Here is a 22,044-nt window from a genome sequence, read left to right as displayed (position 1 = left end):
CACCTCTGAAAAATGGTAAAACAACTAAATTTAAACATTTCACTTATGGCATTATTTGTAGGCCATTTAATTTTATACATATTAATTATAATCACAATTACTATTAAAATGGTAAAACATCACCTTCCCGTGTAAAACGAAAACGAGCACTAGCTATAAAAAGTAAAACACCAAGGAACTAGCCTAACAAAGGGTCAGCGGAACAATGTTATTAACAGTTAGGTATCATCACACATCAACACAGACACAGGAAAGCTGGTGTCTGGCATGCTCATACAGCAGGTTAAAGAACCTGAGCCTATTTACACATATGTACATATTTATGGCACAGTGTAAGTCTGCCTGACAGAAACTCATCTACAATCCTTGGCAGCATGTGACTAAAATAGAAGGACTTGAGTTTAGGTAGAACTTGTGAACAATACTCCAAATCAAATGGCACATCAATGACAACTTTCTCAGATGGAGCCCAGACAAGCAGCTTGCATCTCTCTAGTCTTGTACAAAACATACCTAGTTGGACTTGAAGGTAGTAACCACGGGATCCATTTGGTTGCAACTGTGGAACCCCATCCACCATCTTCACATCTGTGAGCTTGCTGGAAAACACTTCAGCCAGAGATGAACAGTTCTTGGCCAGAACAGGACATTTAATCTCCAGCAGCTCTGTGGAGTTAACCACGCCATCTGGGCTTGCAGAAAGCCATGGTTCTGTGACACTAACTACAGTGCCTCTCTTCTCAACTACAAACCCACAGCTCTCCATCCACGCGTAGGCCACCTCCTCATTCTCCTGGCCATACCTGGTTGCAGTGTTCCCGTGGAACCTAGGAAACAGATGCTCTCTAAGAAAGTTATCTGGCTTAGTAGATGCACGCACGGGGACTTTTTTTGCAGAGCTAGCAGTTACTCTTAATTTACGAGCATCAAACCACAAGTGGGAGTCACTCTGCATTTTAGTGGACTCCTCCAAACTGGCACATTTATCCCCATCTAATTTAATGTACATATCATAAAATGACATGCATTTCTGGCACTGTATGTCCGTGCCATGTTCACTATGAGGCTGCTGGAGCTTTGTGGGAGCTGCTGGAATTTGCTCTGGTTCAGCAGAGATGCATTTGTGCAGAAGGCTGCCCACTGGAACATTTGCGACTTCTAAGCTCATCTTCAGTGCTTCATGTGAGCTGTAGGCAGGAGTTGGAGAGATGGGCAGGATGTTCTCAGAGACATTAGAACTTTCTTTGTGGTGCCTGAAACATATATTGCTCAACCTTTTGGGGACTAAATTACGCCGTGTCCCTGAGTTCCAGTGGCGCTGCTCATCTGTGCAGGACAATCCAGTCAGACCTTTGGACACTGCAAACTGCACCTTTAACAAAGTTTAAATAGAAGAGTTGCATATTTTTAATGTATTATAGTCCTTGGTGTCACAATACTTATATAGAAAATATGGACAGCTATAAACTGTCCATATTTTTCAACTTACCTTGATGATGTACTTAAACAAATTGCCATTCGAGATTAGACTGGTATGAATTAGAATTGGTGAAAATAGAAACTTACTTACCTACACAGAAGAGGTGGTTCACCAAAATGTGGTGTGCTGACAGAATATTACATTTACCCAAACTTGAATGACCTTACCTTAACCCAAAGAGCATCAATGAACAAGAGATTAGACTTTTACTTATCTGGAAAAGGTGCACGATCTGTTAATAAAAAAATAAAAACGTTAGTCATATACTAAATTTTATTTAACAAATGCTTTAGAAGCCAATGTTTTCATCAGCTCTTTAGCACTTATTTGTATTGTTTGGGTATGAAATAGAAATAAACTCGAAGCTTCAATGTAAATCTAGCTTAATCTAATCTAAAATCTAGTTTATTTTAATGTGACAAACTTGCATCAAGAGCTCGGTGAGTACACATCAGATTGGTACAATGTCTCAAACTTCAAGCCTAAACATTATGAGGTAGGCAACAGTTCAGTTAACGTTTTGATATCAAATTGTAACGTTAGTTCAATCCCAAACATTTAGCACTGCTATCTATGTAAAATAAACTGACAATCTAATCACAACGAGGCAACAGCTAACTTTAGTATATTTTGACACTGAACCATAGACTGTATGTAAAACAGACAACTGAACAGGCAATTCATTAACCTACCTTCCATAAGATCGCCGCTGCGTGACTGCAGGACTTCCCCTGTCCCGCGACACAGGAGCACCCGGCCGTCTCAACAGTGCCGGTGGATGTAGTCAGGATCCATGCAGAGTGAACGTCAGACTTGCTTTGGCTTGGTTGAACATCAGCCTTCATAAAAACCAGGTCATCGATTATGTTGTTATTGATTAACACCTTCCCAACTTTTCCACTGTGAAGGTACTGATACGCCTCTGTACTTTTATAATTGCGCATTGTAGACCCATCCGCACCAAGTGACAACACAAAATAATTAAATATGTCTTCGTACGTGATCTGAGGCCACTTCTTCATGTCATCCTCCCACTCATGAATAGTTTAAGGGTGTGGCACTGACCTGCCATTTGGATTATTAAGCGATTTTTGGAAATGTTCCCACGACATAGTTAACCAATTTAGTTAAGCTAATGTTTTGTGTTAGTGTTGCCCAGGGAAGCGATGAAACGGAAGTCCCGCACAAAAACCGGAAGTTCGACCCATATTTACTTCCGCGTTCGAAAATAAGGCGAATAGTTCGGTGGGCTCGGTGAGATTCGGGGCTGAAGTTGTAACATTGTTGCATTTTTCATTTGGTTCGGTTTGCGTCACACTGCACTTTATCAAACGCAGCAAACACTGTAAACACACGTTACGTGGTGGAAGCAGTCGCTTGTTGATTGGACAGAATATCAGAGGGAAACTCTCCGAAATAATGAAGCCCCACTACATTTCTACCGTGTTGGCTTCTCTGGTTCTGCTTTAGTGTTTGTCATATTTTAGAGTGTAGTATCTGAACATTCTATAACGTTCTATAAACTTTGACTTAAGATTTGTTATAAGGGATTCCTATGAACTTTACCCTACTTTTTCGGAAACATCTGGAAAGTGTTATCAGTGGGGCCTCTGAAATAGGGGTGTCCTTGTTGGCTCAGTTCCATGTGGATTGTAGCCATTGGTCAGAAGTCTTGTTCCCAACCCCCATCTATGACATGAGTTGATTGTGTAGCTAGGAAGGAAATGGAACAGTTTTACAGCTTCTGCTTTGAGTTTTCCGACTGTTGTTTTAGTTGTGTGTGGATGTGAGGAAAACGAGAGGAGACAGCAGCTCCTGAATATCTCTGCTGCTTTGATTTGTACTGAACAGAATCCAGAGTGAGTCCAGCAGCCCCAGTGGACATCTGCTGGATTTCAGGACAAGAGAGGAATGGAGGAGGACAACCAGAACCTGGAGCAGCGGAGCAACAAGGTCCCCAGAAGACAAGCAGCAGACTGGGACTCTGATAGTAGCCATGTTCAGGTCAGTGTTCAGGGGGGTATCACACAAAAGTAGAATTTATAAATCCAGGATAACTGATAAAGCCAGGCTTGACCTAGTCTAATCTGTGCAGCCTGGCTTGGTGTGTTTCACGAAGGCCAAGTCAGGCTGAGGAGGAGAGACTAGGTCGAGTCAGGATGAGGAGGAGAGACTAGGTCGAGTCAGGATGAGGAGGAGAGACTAGGTCGAGTCAGGATGAAGTAATTCAGATAGATCAGCGTTCACATCTTTCCTTACCAGACCGTGAGGTTGATAACAGATTTCCTGATGCTAAAATGGAGAATAATCATTGTTCATACTTTACACAGAGTGAGCAGCAGCTTCTTGTGGAAGTATGATAACGTCAAACACATTATTTGTAAAAAAGAAACACGGCCGCTGTAATGAAACGGCGAGAGAAAGCGTGGCAGACGATCACGGACCTAGGGCTGCAACTAACGATTATTTTAATAATCGATTAATCTGTCGATTATTTTTCTGATTTATCGATGAATTGGATAAAAAAACAAAACAAAAAAGCTATAATTTACATCAGCTCAATACATACATACTTGTTGTTTTAGTTACTAGTTGTGTAAAGGTAAGTAACCCAAAGAGCAGATACAGACAAAACACACACACACACAGCGCCTAGTGGGGCTCTCCGATGCTCGGAGGTGAGCCGACCGCTGGAGGAGATGTGACGGTGAGGACCGGTTCAACGTCTTGGTCAGCGACATGAACTCGTAGTGGCCATTGGAGCTTCCAAGCACCGGGCTTCCACCGCTGAGAACAGGGTTTTCAGCTTTAGGAGAAGGCATTTTAAAAGTTAATCCTACCAACGTAGACACTAGGCGTTATGTAGTTGACCCGCAGTGAATTGTCTGCAGTGCTGCACAGGTTGTTAGGGTTAGGGTTGTTGCCATGTTCCGATTGTTCTCATCTCAGTTTTGCCGAGACAAAATAGACATGCCATTTCAAAAATCTTTCATTTGTTGTCAGAAATATCATGTTTTCAAAAGCATCACACAAATTTCATGTGACATATTTCCAGTAGGCAACTGACTGCAAGCAGGCCCATCTGGACACAAACCAGCAGGCTTATGTGCCGGGGCTGAGCCGCGGAGAGCCCCGGTCCAATTTAACCACTGGTCTCTCCGATGGTATTTCCTCTACCTCCGCTCTTTTTTTTATTTATTTATTTTTTTTTCCCTTTCGTCCCACGCGCAACTGGCGTAATAGTCGCGCGACACAACGAATCGATAATGAAATTCGTTGCCAACTTTTTTTAATAATTGAATTTTAATAATTTTATCGATTCGTTGTTTGCAACCCTACGCGGATCGACTGAATGTGTAAGCAGCCTAAAAATATACATTAACTGACCACTGCTCTGAACTGAAACCATCATAATCATACCATTCAAGGATTAGGTTACTAATCATTTACACAAATGAACAGTTGTACTCTTTGCCTTAAAAGTGAGCAGAAGATAATGTTACTCAGGAAATTTACCATGAAGATCCATTTTCTACAACGCTAGAATATGATGCATAAATATCTCTTTCACTCTGTTCCTCTCTCTCTCTCTCTCTCATGGGCTAAAATATAAATGTCCTAAGTCATATTAACTTCCACTGCTCGCTTTTAATGCAAAGTGTACAACTGTTCATTTTTGCAAATGACAAGTGACTGATTGAATGGTTTCAGTTAAGAGCAGTAGTTCATAAATGTATATTTTTAGATATATCATTCAGTCGGTCCTCTATTATCTGCCACGCTTTTTCTCACGTGTTTTTTGTTTTTACAGAGGCTGAGTTTCCTTCTCTACATATTCTATGATTTACTCCCTCGTATATATGGACATAGAACAGAAAGACACTGAAGACATTGGACTCTAAAATCTAGAAACTATAATGAGAATTAAGTGATATATATAATGCACACTGTAAACATGAATGTACACGCGGTCTCACACATGCACTTACTCAGACATTCTGGGATAGGAGATAAAACGCTTTGGCTTGTTTGCATTTCTTTAAACCAATCACAATCGTCTCGGGCGGCGCTAAGCTCCAGACGCAACGACTTTGGCTCTGCTAAATAGTCTCAGGAAGGAAGTTGTTTAGGTGGAACATTTTCACCCCGATAGAAAAAACGCCATCTGCATGTTGACAGAGAGCAGACACACACACACACACACACACACACACACTGAGGTGCGGACATAGCGAAGTTACTCTAGGATAAATAGGTTTGAAATTATTTTTACAACTGAAATTAATTACATCTGGTGATTTTCTGGTAAATGAACTGTCGTTGATTGAGGCTACTGTGCAGGTACTTGTAGCTCCAGTTAATGACTTTTGTGGCTTACATTTTAGTAGTTATTTCAGTTTGAATGCAGGAGATACTTCACACTCTGAAGTCCTATGGATTGGTCACCTCATCAGCCCTTGCATTTTCTCCATTCAAACAGAACATTTTAATATAGTAAAACATGGTAAACTATAATTCTCTCCCACCTCCCATTAGTTCTTCTAACCCTTGTATCATTATCTCTGCATGTTTCCCCCTTGGGTCTACCAAAGGAGCCCTCAGCAGACGTCAAGCTGGCGACCGGAGCAGGAAAGAAGGGCAAGAAGGCCGAGGAGAAGGAGCAGCCTGCAGCTCCTCCTGCAGCTGCAGCAGTGAAGGAGGAGGAGGAGGAAGAGGAGGAGTATGTGGTAGAGAAGGTGTTGAACCGCAGAGTGGTGAAGGGAAGAGTAGAGTTCCTGCTGAAATGGAAGGGGTTCTCTGAGTAAGTATGAGTCTATAATATTAATACTTTGTGTTCTTTCCTGATATATATATATATATATATATATATATATATATATATATATATATATATATATATATATATATATATATATATATATATATACAGTATATATATCAGGAATAGGCAATTAGAGTGAGAATGTATTTCCTAAAAACAAAGCCTGAGGAGATTTTCTTTTGTCTGCACTCACCTTTCCAGTGAGGATAACACATGGGAGCCGCAAGACAACCTGGACTGCCCCTACCTCATCACCGAGTACATGCAGAAACACAAGGAGAAGGAGGAGAAGAAGAAGGAGGGAAACAGGAAAGTTGTCAGTGAGGCCTCGGGAGACTCAGAAGAGCGAGGGAGCAAGAGGAAGAAGGAGGAGGTGAGCGAAGGAAAGAGGTTACTCCAGACTGACGAGTCCCAGAAATCTAATCTCAATATGAATGAATATTAATACAGTGCAAAAAAGGGAGGAATTTAAAAGATTTATTAAAAATCTGATAATAACATATATATATATAACAATAACTTATTTCACCAGTAAATTGCTGTTAAACGACAAAAACAGATGAGAAAAGGGTATTTTACAATAACTTTGAATGCACCACGAGGTTTACCCGTTTCAAGTTAACTTAACATTTAGGATATATTGTGTAGCCCTAGCTCCAACTGTTAATTTGTGCAAATGATTAGTAACCTAATCCTTGAATGGTATGATTATGACGGTTTCAGTTCAGAGCAGTGGTCAGTTAATGTGTGTATATATATATATATATATATATATATATATATATATATATTTTTTATTTTTTTTTATTTTTTTTTTTTAACATTTATTAAAACAAGATCCTTGACAAGGCGTCTCACACAACATGGTACAGAAACAGGTAGTATTGACATGCACTTATATACCCAATAATCAACATGCTACTACGAACACACAGGAAGTGAGAGGTTGCTTTCCTAATTGCAAGTCCCCGGTCCTAATTCAGCACACTATTCTCTTGCCAAATACTGTATGACAGGCAACCATCTCTCTAAATAAATAACCATCCTGAATTGTAGTTTTGCAGTTATACTTTCCAGACAATTGACAGCTTTGACTCTTTGGGACCACTGGTCTAGGGTGGGTGGGTGGGGCTTAAGCCAGTTTCTCGTAATCATTTTATGTGCTACTGACACCGGAGCTCTGAGCATATACAGTTTGTTTTCTCCCAACCCTCTTAAATGCATGTTCCCTAAAATTAATCTCTGTGGTTCAACTAATATGTTCAACCCTACTATCTCCCCAGTTACTCTCATTACCTCCTTCCAGTATATTTGTATTTTTGGGCAGTCCCAGAAGATGTCTGAGAAATACCCAATTATTCCACACCCTCTCCAGCACAGGGGGCTAGACCTCTTGTCATAGCCATATATAAAAAAGGGTGTTTTGAAATACAGCATTCTCAACTTCCAGGCAAATTCCCTCCAATTTGGACTATTTAGGCATTTATGCCAAGACACCTGGACTTTTCCCAATCATCCTCCGGAATAATGGTATCGGCCTCCAGTTCCCATTTATTTTTCACATCTAATGTATTATCTGCCAAATCCAAGCGAATTCTGTTGTATAGACTAGAAATTATTCTACTTGTATGCTTTTTATCCTCCACCGCTTCGATCCAATACTGTTCAAAATTAGACATTGAATTTTTAATTTTGTCCCATTCTTTATGTGTCGTCAAATAATGCCATATTTGAAAATACCTAAACAATTCGTTAGGCGCAGTTCCATATTGGGTTTGAAGTTGTGCAAAAAGCCCTGAGTGTCGTACCTTCAAATAGTTGATTTACTGTGGTCAGACCTTTCCCTGCCCATCCCACAAATCCTCTGTCCATTTTTGCCGGTAGGAAGTCACTAATGGAAGCTATATTGGTTGCCCTAGATGAAGATAGTGGCAAATTCAACATTTTTTTCATCTTTGTCCATACCCTTAGGGTATAGATTACCCATTCATTTTGTATCTTTGTATTATTGTATTATGTATTTTTTGCCACACCTTTGCCTCCATAAAAGGGAGTGTCGAGATTAATACATTAGTTACAGAACTTTGTTCTATCTGTACCCATTTTGTGTCCTCATCAAGCCTAATCCATGAGATCAAAATTCGTAATTGTGAAGCCCAGTAGTAGCTCCGTAGATGAGGTAAAGCTAAGCCACCCTTCCCTTTAAATGATTGCAAGACTTTCAGTCATACCCTGGGCCTTTTATTCTGCCAGATGAATTTAGAAATAAGCCTATCCAGGAATTTAAATGTAGATATTGGGACCGTTATAGGAAGAGAGCAAAAGAAGAACAGCAGTCTCGGCAGTACATTCATCCTGATAGTCTCCACCCTGCCTACTAAACACAAGGGGAGCATTTCCCATCTTTCCAGGTCTTTTTTTATCTGAAAGATAAGTTTATCGTAACTAGCTTTGTATAATTGAGAGGAGTTAGGCGTCAGGATAACCCCCAGGTACCTGAAGCCCGTTCTTGACCATCTGAATTTTATCTCCTTTTCCAACTGTTTAGGCCTTTCACCCGATATCATCATTGCTTCAGATTTCCCTTCGTTAACCTTGTACCCCGAGACCTCCCCAAAGTTCCTCAGACATCGCAGGAGCGCAGGAATAGACGATACCGGGTTTCTAATAACAAAAGAACGTTATCTGCAAACGATATTTGTGTATCTCACCCCCTCCATCTATTATCCCTTCAATTTGGTCATTCTTTCTAATCATTTCTGCCAGCGGCTCTATACCCAATGCAAATAAGATAGGGGAGGCTGGGTTTCCTTGTCTAACACCTTTCTTAAGTTCCAAAAATTCAGAACAATATCCATTCACCCGGACTCTGGATATTGGGTCCTTGTTTATAGTATTAATTCACCTAATAAATGTTGCATTATATCCCATCTGTTCCATAGTAAAATTTAAATATGCCCAATCGACCCTGTCGAACGCTTTCTCAGCATCAAGGCTAAGAAGCATTGACGGGTGGGTATAGTCTCTTGCTAATGACTGTAAATTTAAAGCCCTTCTAATATTATTTGCACTATGCCGACCTGGTATGAATCCAGTCTGGTCAGGATTAATTAATTAGATATTTCTGCATTCTGTGTGCCAGTATGGAACTAAGAATTTTGACATCAATACCTAGGAGGCTAATTGGCCTGTATGAGCCACACTCCAATTGGTCCTTCCACTCTTTATGAATAATGGTTATTATAGCCTCTGACCAGCTCTTGGGTGGGTCATTTTCACCTAAGGCATAGTTAAAAACCACACAAAGTTTTGCTGTTATCTCGTTCATGAACGTCTTGTAAAATTCGCAGGGGAAGCCATCCGTCCCAGGGGACTTATTGTTCTTCATAGATTTGATGGTCTCTCTTATTTCACTTTCCATAGTTGGGGTTGTTAGTTGTATTGCCTCTGCCTCTGTTAGTTTTGACAGCTTAATCTTTTTAAAGATTTCCCTCAACTCAGCCGTCTTATTAGACCCTTCCGGTGCGTCGTAAAGGTTTTGATAAAATGATTTAAATGCCTTCACCACTTCTGCTGGGTGAGAGACTTCAGCTAAGGACGTGGGGTGTTGTATTTTGGACACTATACGATTTGACTGCTCTTTTCTCAGCTGAAAGGCCAGTAGGCGGCTCGCTCGAATCCCCATCTCGTAATATCTCTGATTTGTGTATCTGAGCGCACCTTCGGCTTTGTGCGTAAGTAAATCACCTAAAGTATCCCTGCAACCTTGAAGTTGTATCCACGTACTAGGGTCCCTGGTCGCTTTGTGCTCACGTTCTAATCTTTTAATGTCACTTTCCAATTGTGTTTCCTTTTCAAGTTTCTGTTTATTTAATTTGACTGCTATTTAAATACATTTACCTCTCAGCACCACCTTCGCCCCATCCCAAAGAATAGAGGGGGAGACTGACCCATTATCGTTTATTGCAAAGTATTCTTCTATCGTTTCTTTTAATTTTTTTTTAATCGCTGGATCTGTAAGCATGGAAACATTCAATCTCCAGTATTTAAAGTGCCTGTAAAAGCCTAGATTTAAAGTCATTTTTACTGGGGCATGGTCAGACAGGGTAATAGGTTCTATAGTACACTCTTCCACCATATGAAGACACAGTTTGGAAATACAAATCATATCGATCCTGGAATATGACCCATGTACGTTGGAAAAGAAAGTGAAGTCCCTCGTTTTGTTATTTATAGCTCTCCAACTATCAATTGGTCCCAACTCTTCCAGCATGTATTTTGCCGTTTTAGATTTTTTATTAGGGGGTCCATGTACCACGGGCAGTTTGTCAAATTTTGAGTTTAGTACACAATTCAAGTCGCCCCATAGAATAATTATCCCTTTAGCTTCCTTCGCCAATATGGATGATACTTCTTTAAAAGAATTAGGATCATCTTCATTTGGGGCATAAATATTCATAATGGTTAAGTTAGCCCACCTAGTGTACCTACGATCATGATATATCTGCCCAGTTTGTCCTTCACTTCCCTCTGTACAGATAAACTGACTGTTCGAGTGATCAAAATCGCTACTCCTCTTTTCCTGCTATTTGAGCAAGATGCAAAAAACACCTGCTCAACCCATTCTCTCCTCAATTTCTTATGTTCTGCATCGCTCAAGTGGGTTTCCTGTAACATAGCTAATGAGCATTTGTGTTTTTTTAGCTGTCCCAATATCTTTCTTTTTATCGGGTGGATAAGCCCTTTAACATTGTAACTGACGATCTCTAGATTCGACATAAGGTAACATTGTTTCCGTACAATATTTCCATCTATCCCCTTAAGGAATTCTTTCTCCTATCAAAACACCTCTCTGTGTTGTTTGACCACTCTTGCATATCACACCTGTGTGCAGACTTTACAAACATGTCAAGGATATAAAAACTGTTGAACAAAGATAGAACAAAATCAACATTTCGAACTTCCAAAAGCCCAGCTGGTCTCAAAAGTGTACCCAGCCCCTGCTGTATTGTAGGCAGAGAGTTGTGACTCCTAACACTCTCTGGGGAGCCGGCACCAAGTGCCCTCCAATCCACAAACCAAAGAGGAATATATGTCTCTTGGTTAGAAAGTAACTGCATCATGAGTCTCCTCACCATGAAAACAGAAAAAAGTGGGAGAGTTTAGCACTTCCTCAAACTCTTATTTACTCATAAATAAAATTATAGTCTTTGTACAGTGTGGTTAACTGTTACAGGAACATCACAATGGAAGAAGTCTAGGTCTGTAACACCTTAATTGTCATCGTGGTATATAGGCCTAGTTATACTCAAATATAATAGCTTAATACCTGTGTTCCGTGTTCTCCCCACAGAAAGGGCAACCCAGTGTACAAAGGATATTACTCGGTATTCCACATTTGTTTATTTTCTCACAAAGGGTAAACAGGTAATAAACCTGAAATAATAAGAAATGCAATGTTTCAATTTTCATGTGCATACTACAAACAGCACAGCTCCCCAGTTCTTTACCTCAATAGCCTAATAACAATAAGCAACAATAAATAACATTAATCAAATACAAATATATAATACTATTATTAATGTACAATAATAATCATTTCATAATTTTCATGTACACGCTTCACACTTCAAACATTATGCACCATATTTAAGTCCTACCAAACGCCTATGCAAGATGCATGCAGTATTTCTGCTAGCAGCTGGAAACTACAGCTCCCAAAATGCCCCGCGGTAAACCAGGAAGTACAACGTTATTTACCTTAAGTACCGGTCCGCGATTCATACTTCATCAGACATTTATAAAGCTAAAGAAAGTAAACACGAATGGATACGTATGGTGCAGCAATGTTATAAGTCTAAATGTTAGCTTTATGTCCCGCAGCTTCGCCACCTCGTCAACTTCAAACTTTTTGGAGCATAGCATTATCTTTATCAGTTAACTACACTGCTTAGACCTACCGGAGCATAGCGTCATCTTTAACGTGCAACGGACGTAAACACAGTACAACAGCATAGCATGGCGACAGCAGGCAACATGAAGCGTACATCATAAAAGCAGACAAGAAAACATTTTAAATGAAGAGAGCTTACCAAGTGGCTGCACAGCGGGTTGAAAGTCATTACAAACTAAATGCATCTCGCGCTTCCTTTTCACGTAGTAAACACCAGTCACATGTACTCACAGCACACTCCTCTTAAAGAGGCACTACACTATTGGGCTGCTAAACCGCACACGTTTCTCCATAAGGGTTACTTGTGGCATTTGTAGCTCTGGTTTAAGGTAACCATTTGATTAAACATGTAAATAAGAAATAACAAAACTTCACAAATGACAGAACTCCACAGAAAACACAACAACCTGTGTGTATTTACTGTCCCCTCTCAGTCTTACATTAGAGTCCGCAAATTCGCATCTGACAGCGACTCATCTCCTTTTCTTCCTTTCCGCACGTCCTGCCATGACTCCCTGGAGAGCTCCCGCTCCAGCTTCTCTCTCTCGCTCACCTGCACGGAAATCCCCAGCTCCCGGAGCGTAGGCAGCTCCTCGATCAGCGTTGGGAATGCTTTAACTCCTGTCTTCAGGTTGATTCTCAGCTGTGCTGGGAAGTGACATTTGGCCTGGATCCCTTTTTCCTTCAGCTGTTTTATCACCACGCTGACCTTCGCCCTCTTCATCTGCACTGCTGGCAAGTAATCCTGGTCAAAGTATATAACTTTACCCTCAAACGTGACTTGCTTCTGAGCCCAGGCTTGTCTTAACACTGCTTCTTTCACCGTGTAGTCCAGAAACTTTACAATGATGGAGTGTGGCGCCGCTGAGTTGGCTGGTTTAAGCCCCAAAGATCTGTGCGCCCTCTCAGTTTGTAGGTTCAAGTCCGGCGGCAACTGCAGCGTGGGCTTGAGGAGTTGTTTCACAAAGCTCGCCATATCACCCCTCTCACTTTCTTCAGGGACCTGATGAATTCTCAGGTTGTTACGGCGCATACGGTTCTGAAGATCGTCACATAGGTTAGTGAGGGCCGCCTCAACAGGTGCCAGAGCACCCTGTCATGGCGCCAGCTAATATCTCCGGCGGCACCAGCCCTGTCCTCCACCTCTGCAGTTCTTTGCTCCAGGACCCCTACTCGCTGTTGCAAGTCTTTTACTGATTCTTCTAGCCTGGAAAGTGATGCTTTCGTCTCAGTAAACGAGTCTTGAGATTCTTTCCTTAATTCTCTCAGCTCCCGGAGAATCTCCACCATTCCTTCGTTGTCGCCTGTCTCGGCTGATGCAGGCGGCGCTCCTTTTTTCCCTTGGTGTTTCTCCTGTGAATCTTGTATTTTCCCGGTGTTCCTAGCCGGTCTATTCATACTCCTAGTTGCTCAGAGGACTTAGATTGTTCCAGCTGCATTCAAACTGTTTATAAACTTTGCAAAATAACTAACCATGACTAACTTTTGAGGGAGCGAACACCCGACACGTGTCTCAAAACATGGCGTCACCGGAAGTCTGTAAATGTATATTTTTAGGCTGCTTACACATTCAGTCGGTCTGTGATCGTCTGCCTCGCTTTCTCTCGCTGTTTCATTACAGTGGCCATGTTTCCTTTTTATAAATAATGGGCCTCATTCACTAATATCTTCCTAAGTTTTCTCTTAAATATGTTCTTAAGAAAGTCCCTAAGAATAGTCTACATTAGATTCATGTCGTGTTCTTAAGGTGCTGACACACCAAGGAGATTATCGGCCGTTGGACAGTCTGGCGAGGTCAGTGACTCGAGTCTGTTCGGTGTGTCCCGTGCCGTCGTCAGTCTGGGGGGCTGTCGGCGTTCATTTTCGCCAACCTGACATGTTCAGTCGGTGGCAGGGCAGTCGGGACTCACCCGGAAATGGCGAGCGGAATGAGCGTGACTAGAGTCTCTCAAAATCTGACGAAAATCTTTTAAACTGACCTTTGTTGATCTGAAATGAAGACAGATTCAGCAACTGCACGGCCTATTTCTCTCTTAAAATGTTTTCAGAAACACCTTTCAGTGAACTATTTTAGTACAACATGAGATCGTATTCTGAACGGCCGCCATGACAGTCTGGCTTTGAATTTCCGGAGAAAACAAACCCATGTGACGCGTTCGTCCAATCAGCTGCTGGTTGTCATTTCTTGGGCAACAATACAGAGTAGCGCCGCCTGCTGCTATGGAGACGTATTACGTTTCTCAAGTCGGTGTCGCCTCAGTGTGTCCCGGGGCAGTTTTTTGGACCTCGGGACCAGACTGATCATCTCGACTGGCTTTTCTGTCAACGGTCGGCCGTCTGCTTAGTGTGTCCTGGCTATTAAACAACAGAATTGTTCACACCTGTGTGCTTAGGATTAAAAGTAAAGTCCTGATTTCAAATGTTCTTTAAGTATTAAAAGTAAAAGTAGTTGCATAATGAGTTATTCGACATATTACCATTTTAAATGGTAATATGTCCACTACCACAAACAAGGCCTGGCTTTTAAAAACAGTTCCTATCCTAACCAGCTTAAAACAGAAATATGTTGTTAGAATCAGAATGCGGTTGGTTTTATTCATGGATGTATTTTTAAGACGGTTTTATTTTCTTTAACCATGTAAGCAAATAAAGTGTGTGAAGCAGCGGAAATGGGGAGGAGATGTGAAGAGGTCCAGCCAAATAAATAAGATATGAACGCGTCTTACGCAGGCTGGCGGAGGAGTAAACGACGCCGTGGAGAGAAATGGATGGCAACTATGATTTAAAACCGGGAATAATAAAAAACAAACATTTTCATTTTCACTTTTACCGGAGGCTGTATTACCGAGGGTCAGCAGCGCTGCACCCGGGCTCTGGAGCACCGGAGTCGGCTTGGAAGCCGATGAAGGATCGGCAGTGCCCCATATATACTGTATCTACGGCAACCAAACTTCAGTGGTGAGACAAACTTGTGAACTCGCTCCTCCTCATCCTGACTCGACCTAGTCTCTCCTCCTCATCCTGACTCGACCTAGTCTCTCCTCCTCATCCTGACTCGACCTAGTCTCTCCTCCTCATCCTGACTCGACCTAGTCTCTCCTCCTCATCCTGATTCGACCTAGTCTCTCCTCTTCAGCCTGACTCGACCTAGTCTCTCCTCCTCATCCTGACTCGACCTAGTCTCTCCTCTTCAGCCTGACTCGACCTAGTCTCTCCTCCTCATCCTGACTCCACCTAGTCTCTCCTCCTCATCCTGACTCCACCTAGTCTCTCCTCCTCATCCTGACTCGACCTAGTCTCTCCTCTTCAGCCTGACTCCACCTAGTCTCTCCTCCTCAGCCTGACTCGACCTAGTCTCTCCTCCTCATCCTGATTCAACCTAGTCTCTCCTCCTCATCCTGACTCCACCTAGTCTCTCCTCCTCAGCCTGACTCGACCTAGTCTCTCCTCCTCAGTCTTTCCTCCTCAGCCTGACTCGACCTAGTCGCTCCTCCTCAGCCTGACTCCGGATTTCCACAGCGTGCGTAACGGCTGCGGACCGGCTCTGCTGCGTGCTCCGCCGTCGGTCAATACCCACTAGGTCCGGATTTGTTGCAACACGGCTTCGGCCATGACCGACAGCTGTAGTCACGAGGACCCACGAGATCTCACGAATTCACGTAGAATAGAACCACAAAACCAACACCAGTTAGTTTCCATCCAGAGGAGTAGAGGGAAAACAACTCTGTGCTGTGTTTTCAAGGTGTAGTGCAGGGAAATATGATCCACCGTGAGCACGTAGTATTTTATTTTGAAAATTAACAGGATGTTTATTTTGTTTCTGTGCTCTTCTTCCTTCCTGTCCCGCACTATCTGCCATGTGCTGAATTGCTGCGGAGCTCTCCGGCGTCCGGCAAAAATAGAAGCTCTGCGTATCTGCTGCGGAGGGCTGCGGATTGCCGGAGCTGTGCAGTCAGTGGAAATACACACTTTGACTTTAATGGAAACCTAATGACTCCGCCACCGTTTCAGAGCCATTCCGCAGCCGTTCCGCATCTGGTGGAAATCCACGGTAACTCGACCTAGTCGCTTCTCCTCATCCTGACTCGACGTAGTCTCTCCTCCTCAGCCTGACTCGACCTAGTCTCTCCTCCTCATCCTGACTCGACCTAGTCTCTCCTCCTCAGCCTTACTCGACCTAGTCTCTCCTCCTCAGCCTTACTCGACCTAGTCTCTCATCCTGACTCGACCTAGTTGCTCCTCCTCATCCTGAAATTGCAGGAACGTCCATCTATCTGTATGTTAGGGGTGGGCGATATGGACAAAAAATAATATCTCTATTTTTGGTGATTTTGACGATAACGATAATTAGACGATATCCTTTAAAAATGTGTTTTTAAAAGTCTGAGTTACTTAATCACTGATGATAATAATGGGCACAATGTTGAATGAAAACAGTTCTTATTTATTTTCTTTAAAATGTAAGTATTTGAGTAAAAACAATTGAAAGACATAAAATACTAATACTATACTAATACTAATTGAACTACTGTATGAACATCGAACTCTGAGTCAACATTCAGTTGTACACCTATGCTGTAATGTAAATTGTGCAGCATACAAGCAAGATGAAATCATAATAATAAACAAAGGGCTCTGTTCTGTAACATATTGCACACAACCATGTCCTTAATGGAAGCAGTCCTGGAGCTGGGATAGGGCAGTGTCAGTCCAGGTTTGGATAGTCCTTCTACTTGGCTGTATAGTCCTTCTGACCGGGATTTATGCTGGGATCAGGAGTAGTTGGATGTGATCTGACTGGCCCAGTTGAGGGAGAGGTGCAGTTCTGTATGCTTTCTTGATGTTAGAGTATACATGGTCGAGTGTGTTCTTCCCTCTAGTAACACAATCTACATGCTGGAAAAAGCTGGGGAGTACAGACTTTAAGGATGCCTTGTAAAAGTCCCCTGCTACAATATGTATCCCCTCTGGGTGATCGCGCTGCAGTTTGTTCACTATGGTTAGCAGTGAGCCAAACTTGTGCTAACGTTAGCGGCGGGGGCTATGTAGACGGCAGTGTGCTGTTTTCGTGGTAAATAAAATGGCCTGTATATTACCGACAGGGCTTCCAGGTCAGGTGAGCAGTGCTGGACAACGATCCTGCGGTTGGTACTCCATTCATTATGCAGAAAAATGCAGTCCTCCGCCTCTGGTCTTGCCAGAGTTCTTGTCTTGATCCTGCCGGTAGCTAGCTCGGCCTGCTAGATGCCGACAACAATCTCCGGAGAGCCCGGTCTGGCCATCTCCTCCGGGATGTCATGAGCCGCCTGGAAGGCTCTCGTAACGGCTGTGTTGTATCGTAGTCCTGTATTGATTAGTTCAGTGTGGCTGTACTTGTATAAATATACACCGACAGGAGAGCTAGTAGCCGCTGCACAATCGTGCACTGCCATCTTTGTTGACATTAGTGAATGTGTAGCGTTCCAATGCGTGTTTGAAGTAATTTAAATACTCGATAATGCCAATTTGCACATCGTTAACACAACAATGATGATATTATCGTAGACGATATATATCGCCCACCCCTACTGTCTGTCTGTCCATCTGTTATGCACATTGGCTTTTGTCGCTCTAGCCTCTGGCCACTCCCCCTCTCACACTGAGGACCAGAGACAGAGGACAGCGGAGCTTTGGCAGCTAAAATGTGACATACACCTCAGACCCACATAAATGTGCAGAGTTGCACTACTTTGGACTGTCTTTGACTTTGAATAAACAAATGACAATTCCCGAATTTAATTTTTACGTTAATCTTGATCGCTATAGCTACGCGAGTACTTTCGGCACAAAGGCACTCTAAAACTTGCCCCGACCACGGCCGTTTTAGCTCAGGGGACGCTTGTAGTACGTAGCTGCGGCTTCTCCGTGTTGCCTGCACTGATTCGGGTTGGGGTTTTTTCTATTGAAAGTACTCGCGTAGCATAACCACAGACAACAAGTTGCAGACAGAGCGTGATGCCACTTATAGGCAGGCTATCTATCTTATAAAGCGAGACATATCTGTATATACAGTATGTGTGTCCGTGTTTGGGGGGGGGGGGGGGGGGTAGGTAACCTGCACATCAGCAAACGCCACATGCAGGACGCTTTAGAACAGCGGGGGGACGCTTTTCCTGATATTGTATTAAATTGCTGTGAGCTGGCAGAACATAACATAATCTCTGAGATTATTTCTTCAGAGTTGAACTGGGCAGATACATCAGTTTTCATCAGACTCACCCTGGGTCGGGTTGACGATCCGACACGGGATGTTTTTTTCCCTATTCACTTGGGTTTTTGGATGTTTGAATTAAGAGCATAAATGCTTTGTTTGCATAAAAAAATGAAATCTCAGACAACTTGCAATGGTGTTTTTCTTAGTTATTATGTAATATGGAATACATCACATATCATATATACACTGGGAACATTTAAGAGTGATATTGATTGAATATTTATGTCGGCCTTAAACGATGACACAAATTTAATTAAAAAAATGAGGAAAAATCCGACCTTTTAAGGACACCAATTTTTTTTGTGAATTAATAATGTATTGTAAATAAATAAATGTTCTTCCTTAAAATACAGGGGCCATAATTATACATACCCCTATGTTAAATTCCCATAGAGGCAGGCAGATTTTTGATTTTTAAAGGCCAGTTATTTCATGGATCCAGGATACTATGCATCCTGATAAAGTTCCCTTGGCCATTGGAATTAAAGTAGCCCCACATCATCACATACCCTTCACCATACCTAGAGATTGGCATGGTTTTATTTCAGTTAGCCTAATAGCTGGTTTGATTTGCATTGATATGGATCTTATCTCAGTTAGCTATTAGGCTAACTGAAATAAAACCATGTCAATCTCTATGTATGGTGAAGGGTATATGATGATGTGGGGGTATGGTGAAGGGTATGTGATGATGTGGGGGTATGGTGAAGGGTATGTGATGATGTGCGGGTATGGTGAAGGGTATGTGATGATGTGGGGGTATGGTGAAGGGTGTGTGATGATGTGGAGGTATGGTGAAGGGTATGGGTATGTGATGATGTGGAGGTATGGTGAAGGGTATGGGTATGTGATCATGTTTTTCATCAATTTCGCTTGGGTACCAGTTTTTTTGGATTCAGCACCCTTGAAATATGTAAAGTAGGCCGGTTCCCGACTTGTACCCTTAATTGCTCCTCACTTTCACTTTTTTGGTACATCACGTCTAGACTAACATGCAGAACGCCACATGCAGGACGTTTTAGAACAGCGGGGGGACTCTTTTCCTGCTATTGTATTAAATTGCTGTGAGCTGGCAGAACATAACAAAATCTCTGAGATTATTCCTTCAGAGTTGAACCGAGCAGATACATCAGTTTTCATCAGACTCACCCTGGGTCGGGTTGACGATCCGACACGGGACAACACCGTCTCTCTCTCTCTCTCTCTCTCTCTCTCTCTCTCTCTCTCTCTCTCTCTCTCTCTCTCTTATATTTCTATTTCTCTGCGTTCACACACACACAGTCCGGTCCTGGTGGTTGATGAACACAGATATGTGCTGATTAGCTCTCATAACAGGCCAGATGGGTAGCACACTGCCATGAGTCCATGACGCTAATGTCTGATTACTCCACATTGTCATTGTGATATTTTGTGATTACATTCTGAATCTGCAGCATTTTCTGTCAGGTAAATATAGTAGTAATGTCTTCCTCTGATGCTACTGTAGAAGTAGCCTACACTGTAAGTCAGTAGTAGGCTATACAGTGGAGGTGCACATTAAGTGGTGTGGGGTCCTTCTGTAAGTAATTTTGGGGTACAATTTGGTTTTGATGAATTCTACAAGCAGCAATACCACAGGCCAAGTAATCGCCCGTTCCAAACAGGCACATTTTCAACGGGCACTGCACTAGTTTGTTTAAAATTTAACGAGCAATTTGTTTTTTAGCAAAATACTGAAAGCAGCAGAACTGAGTAGGCTTCATTTTAATATCTGTTAATTTATCACAAGTTATATCATTATCGCGATATTCAACAACGTTACGGCATATCGCATTTTTTCCTCATATTGTGCAGTCCTAATAACTACCCTGAAATTGTCAGATGCCGCATAGTGTCGCAATATTTTCATCTGTATCTGTGTCATCTTTAAGTCTAATTTGTTTAATATGTAAATAGTTTTTTCTTTCTAAATGATCTGATAATGTTGTGTAGTCATTGTTTTCACCTTCGTTTGACTAGTTTATAACTGAACCCATTATGACTAAACCTAGTCATCACGCACCGCGCCGTCACATCCTACCCCACACACCACCGCCAGTAAATTCTCAACCTGTGGGAAACACTGAGAAGAGCCCGATGGCTTCCATAGTAACATGTCTGCAACCAGAAGAACTTTACCTTTATTTTGACATCAAATTAATGTATGTATTTCAAAAGGTTTGAATGTGATTTAAAAGATGAAAAATACCCAGAATGTATGAAAGGTTTGTGTTATTTTAAAGTTACCATGGGATTTCTAACTGAAAGTAAAACTGAAGAGAGTGTGCAAATGTTTTAGTTTTTAAATTGCCAATCATTTGAATGGGGAAACTTGCCTGAAAAATGTAGAATATTTCTGAACTTATAAAAGTTATGAAAAGTACATTTGCTTCCATAATAACATGTCTGCAACCGGCACACATTTTCCTTCATTTTGTCATAAATTATTGTATGAAGAGTGAAAATTGTGAGTGAGCACAAGTCCAGGGTTTAAGAAGGTTGTTCACTAACTTTCTCTCTCTGTTTGTCTGTTGCTATAGAAACGGAGAGAAGGAGAGGGACCCAAACGTCATCACTGTCAACACTGTGACAAATCCTTCACAACATCTGGATATTTAAAGATTCATCAGAGAGTTCACACTGAAGACAATCTACACAGCTGTGATCAATGTGGGGCAGCTTTCACACAACAGAGTTACCTAAAAATACATCAACGCATTCACACTGGAGAAAAGCCTTACAGCTGTGATCAATGTGGGGCAGCTTTCACACTAAAGAGTACCCTAAAAATACATGAACGCATTCACACTGAAGAAAAGCCTTACAGCTGTGATCAATGTGGTGCAACATTTTCTCAGAGTGGTCACTTTAAATGTCATCAACACATTCACACTGGAAAGAAGCCTTACAGCTGTGATCAATGTGGGGCAGCTTTCACACGACAGAGTTACCTAAAAAGTCATCAACGCATTCACACTGGAGAAAAGCCTTACAGCTGTGATCAATGTGGTACAAAATTTTCTCAGAGTGGTCACCTTAAAGCTCACCAGCGTGTTCACACAGGAGAGAAACCTTACAGCTGTGATCAATGTGGTAAAACCTTTTCTAAGAGTGGTAGCCTAAAAATCCACCGACGTGTACACACTGGAGAGAAGCCGTACTGGTGTGATCAATGTGGTAAAACTTTTTCTCAGAGTAGTGACCTTAAAAAACACCAGCGCATTCACACTGGAGAGAAGCCGTACTGGTGTGAACAATGTGGTAAGACTTTTTCTCTGAGTGGTCACCTTAAAAGACACCAGCGCATTCACACTGCCTCGTTGTGAACATGTTTCAGAGCCAAGCTGTGTCCTCCTGCCTCCTCCTCATGCCCTGATAGCTGTGTTGTTATTTTCTGATCTTCTCTCCACATTGAAGGCTGACCAGCAGTAACTTTATCTTCTGAACAGCATGTATGTTATCCTGGCTACGACTACACATTACACTCCCTCCCTTTGAAGGGATTTATTCCACTCAAA

The 22,044-nt window shown here is 42.0% G+C and overlaps 2 protein-coding genes and 1 pseudogene across 2 annotated transcripts in view; all 3 read left to right on the top strand.

Moving 5' to 3' along the window:
* LOC116057182 overlaps positions 1–22,044 on the top strand; it is a 128,268-nt pseudogene that overhangs the window by 12,707 nt on the left and 93,517 nt on the right.
* LOC116057155 (zinc finger protein 271-like) overlaps positions 1–22,044 on the top strand; it is a 191,947-nt gene that overhangs the window by 127,251 nt on the left and 42,652 nt on the right. The window contains exons 9-10 of the mRNA XM_036001059.1: positions 6,073–6,281; positions 6,504–6,675. Coding sequence (XP_035856952.1) covers positions 6,073–6,281; positions 6,504–6,675 — 381 coding nt within the window. The remainder of the gene's footprint in view (positions 1–6,072; positions 6,282–6,503; positions 6,676–22,044) is intronic.
* LOC116057164 (NACHT, LRR and PYD domains-containing protein 3-like) overlaps positions 1–22,044 on the top strand; it is a 120,675-nt gene that overhangs the window by 65,439 nt on the left and 33,192 nt on the right. The window lies entirely within an intron of this gene.

This window comes from Sander lucioperca, chromosome 5 (assembly GCF_008315115.2).
Source record: "Sander lucioperca isolate FBNREF2018 chromosome 5, SLUC_FBN_1.2, whole genome shotgun sequence".
Taxonomy (NCBI): Eukaryota; Metazoa; Chordata; class Actinopteri; order Perciformes; family Percidae; genus Sander; species Sander lucioperca.
The sequence above is the reverse complement of the archived record's forward strand: the minus strand, read 5'-3'. Positions and strand labels throughout refer to the sequence as shown.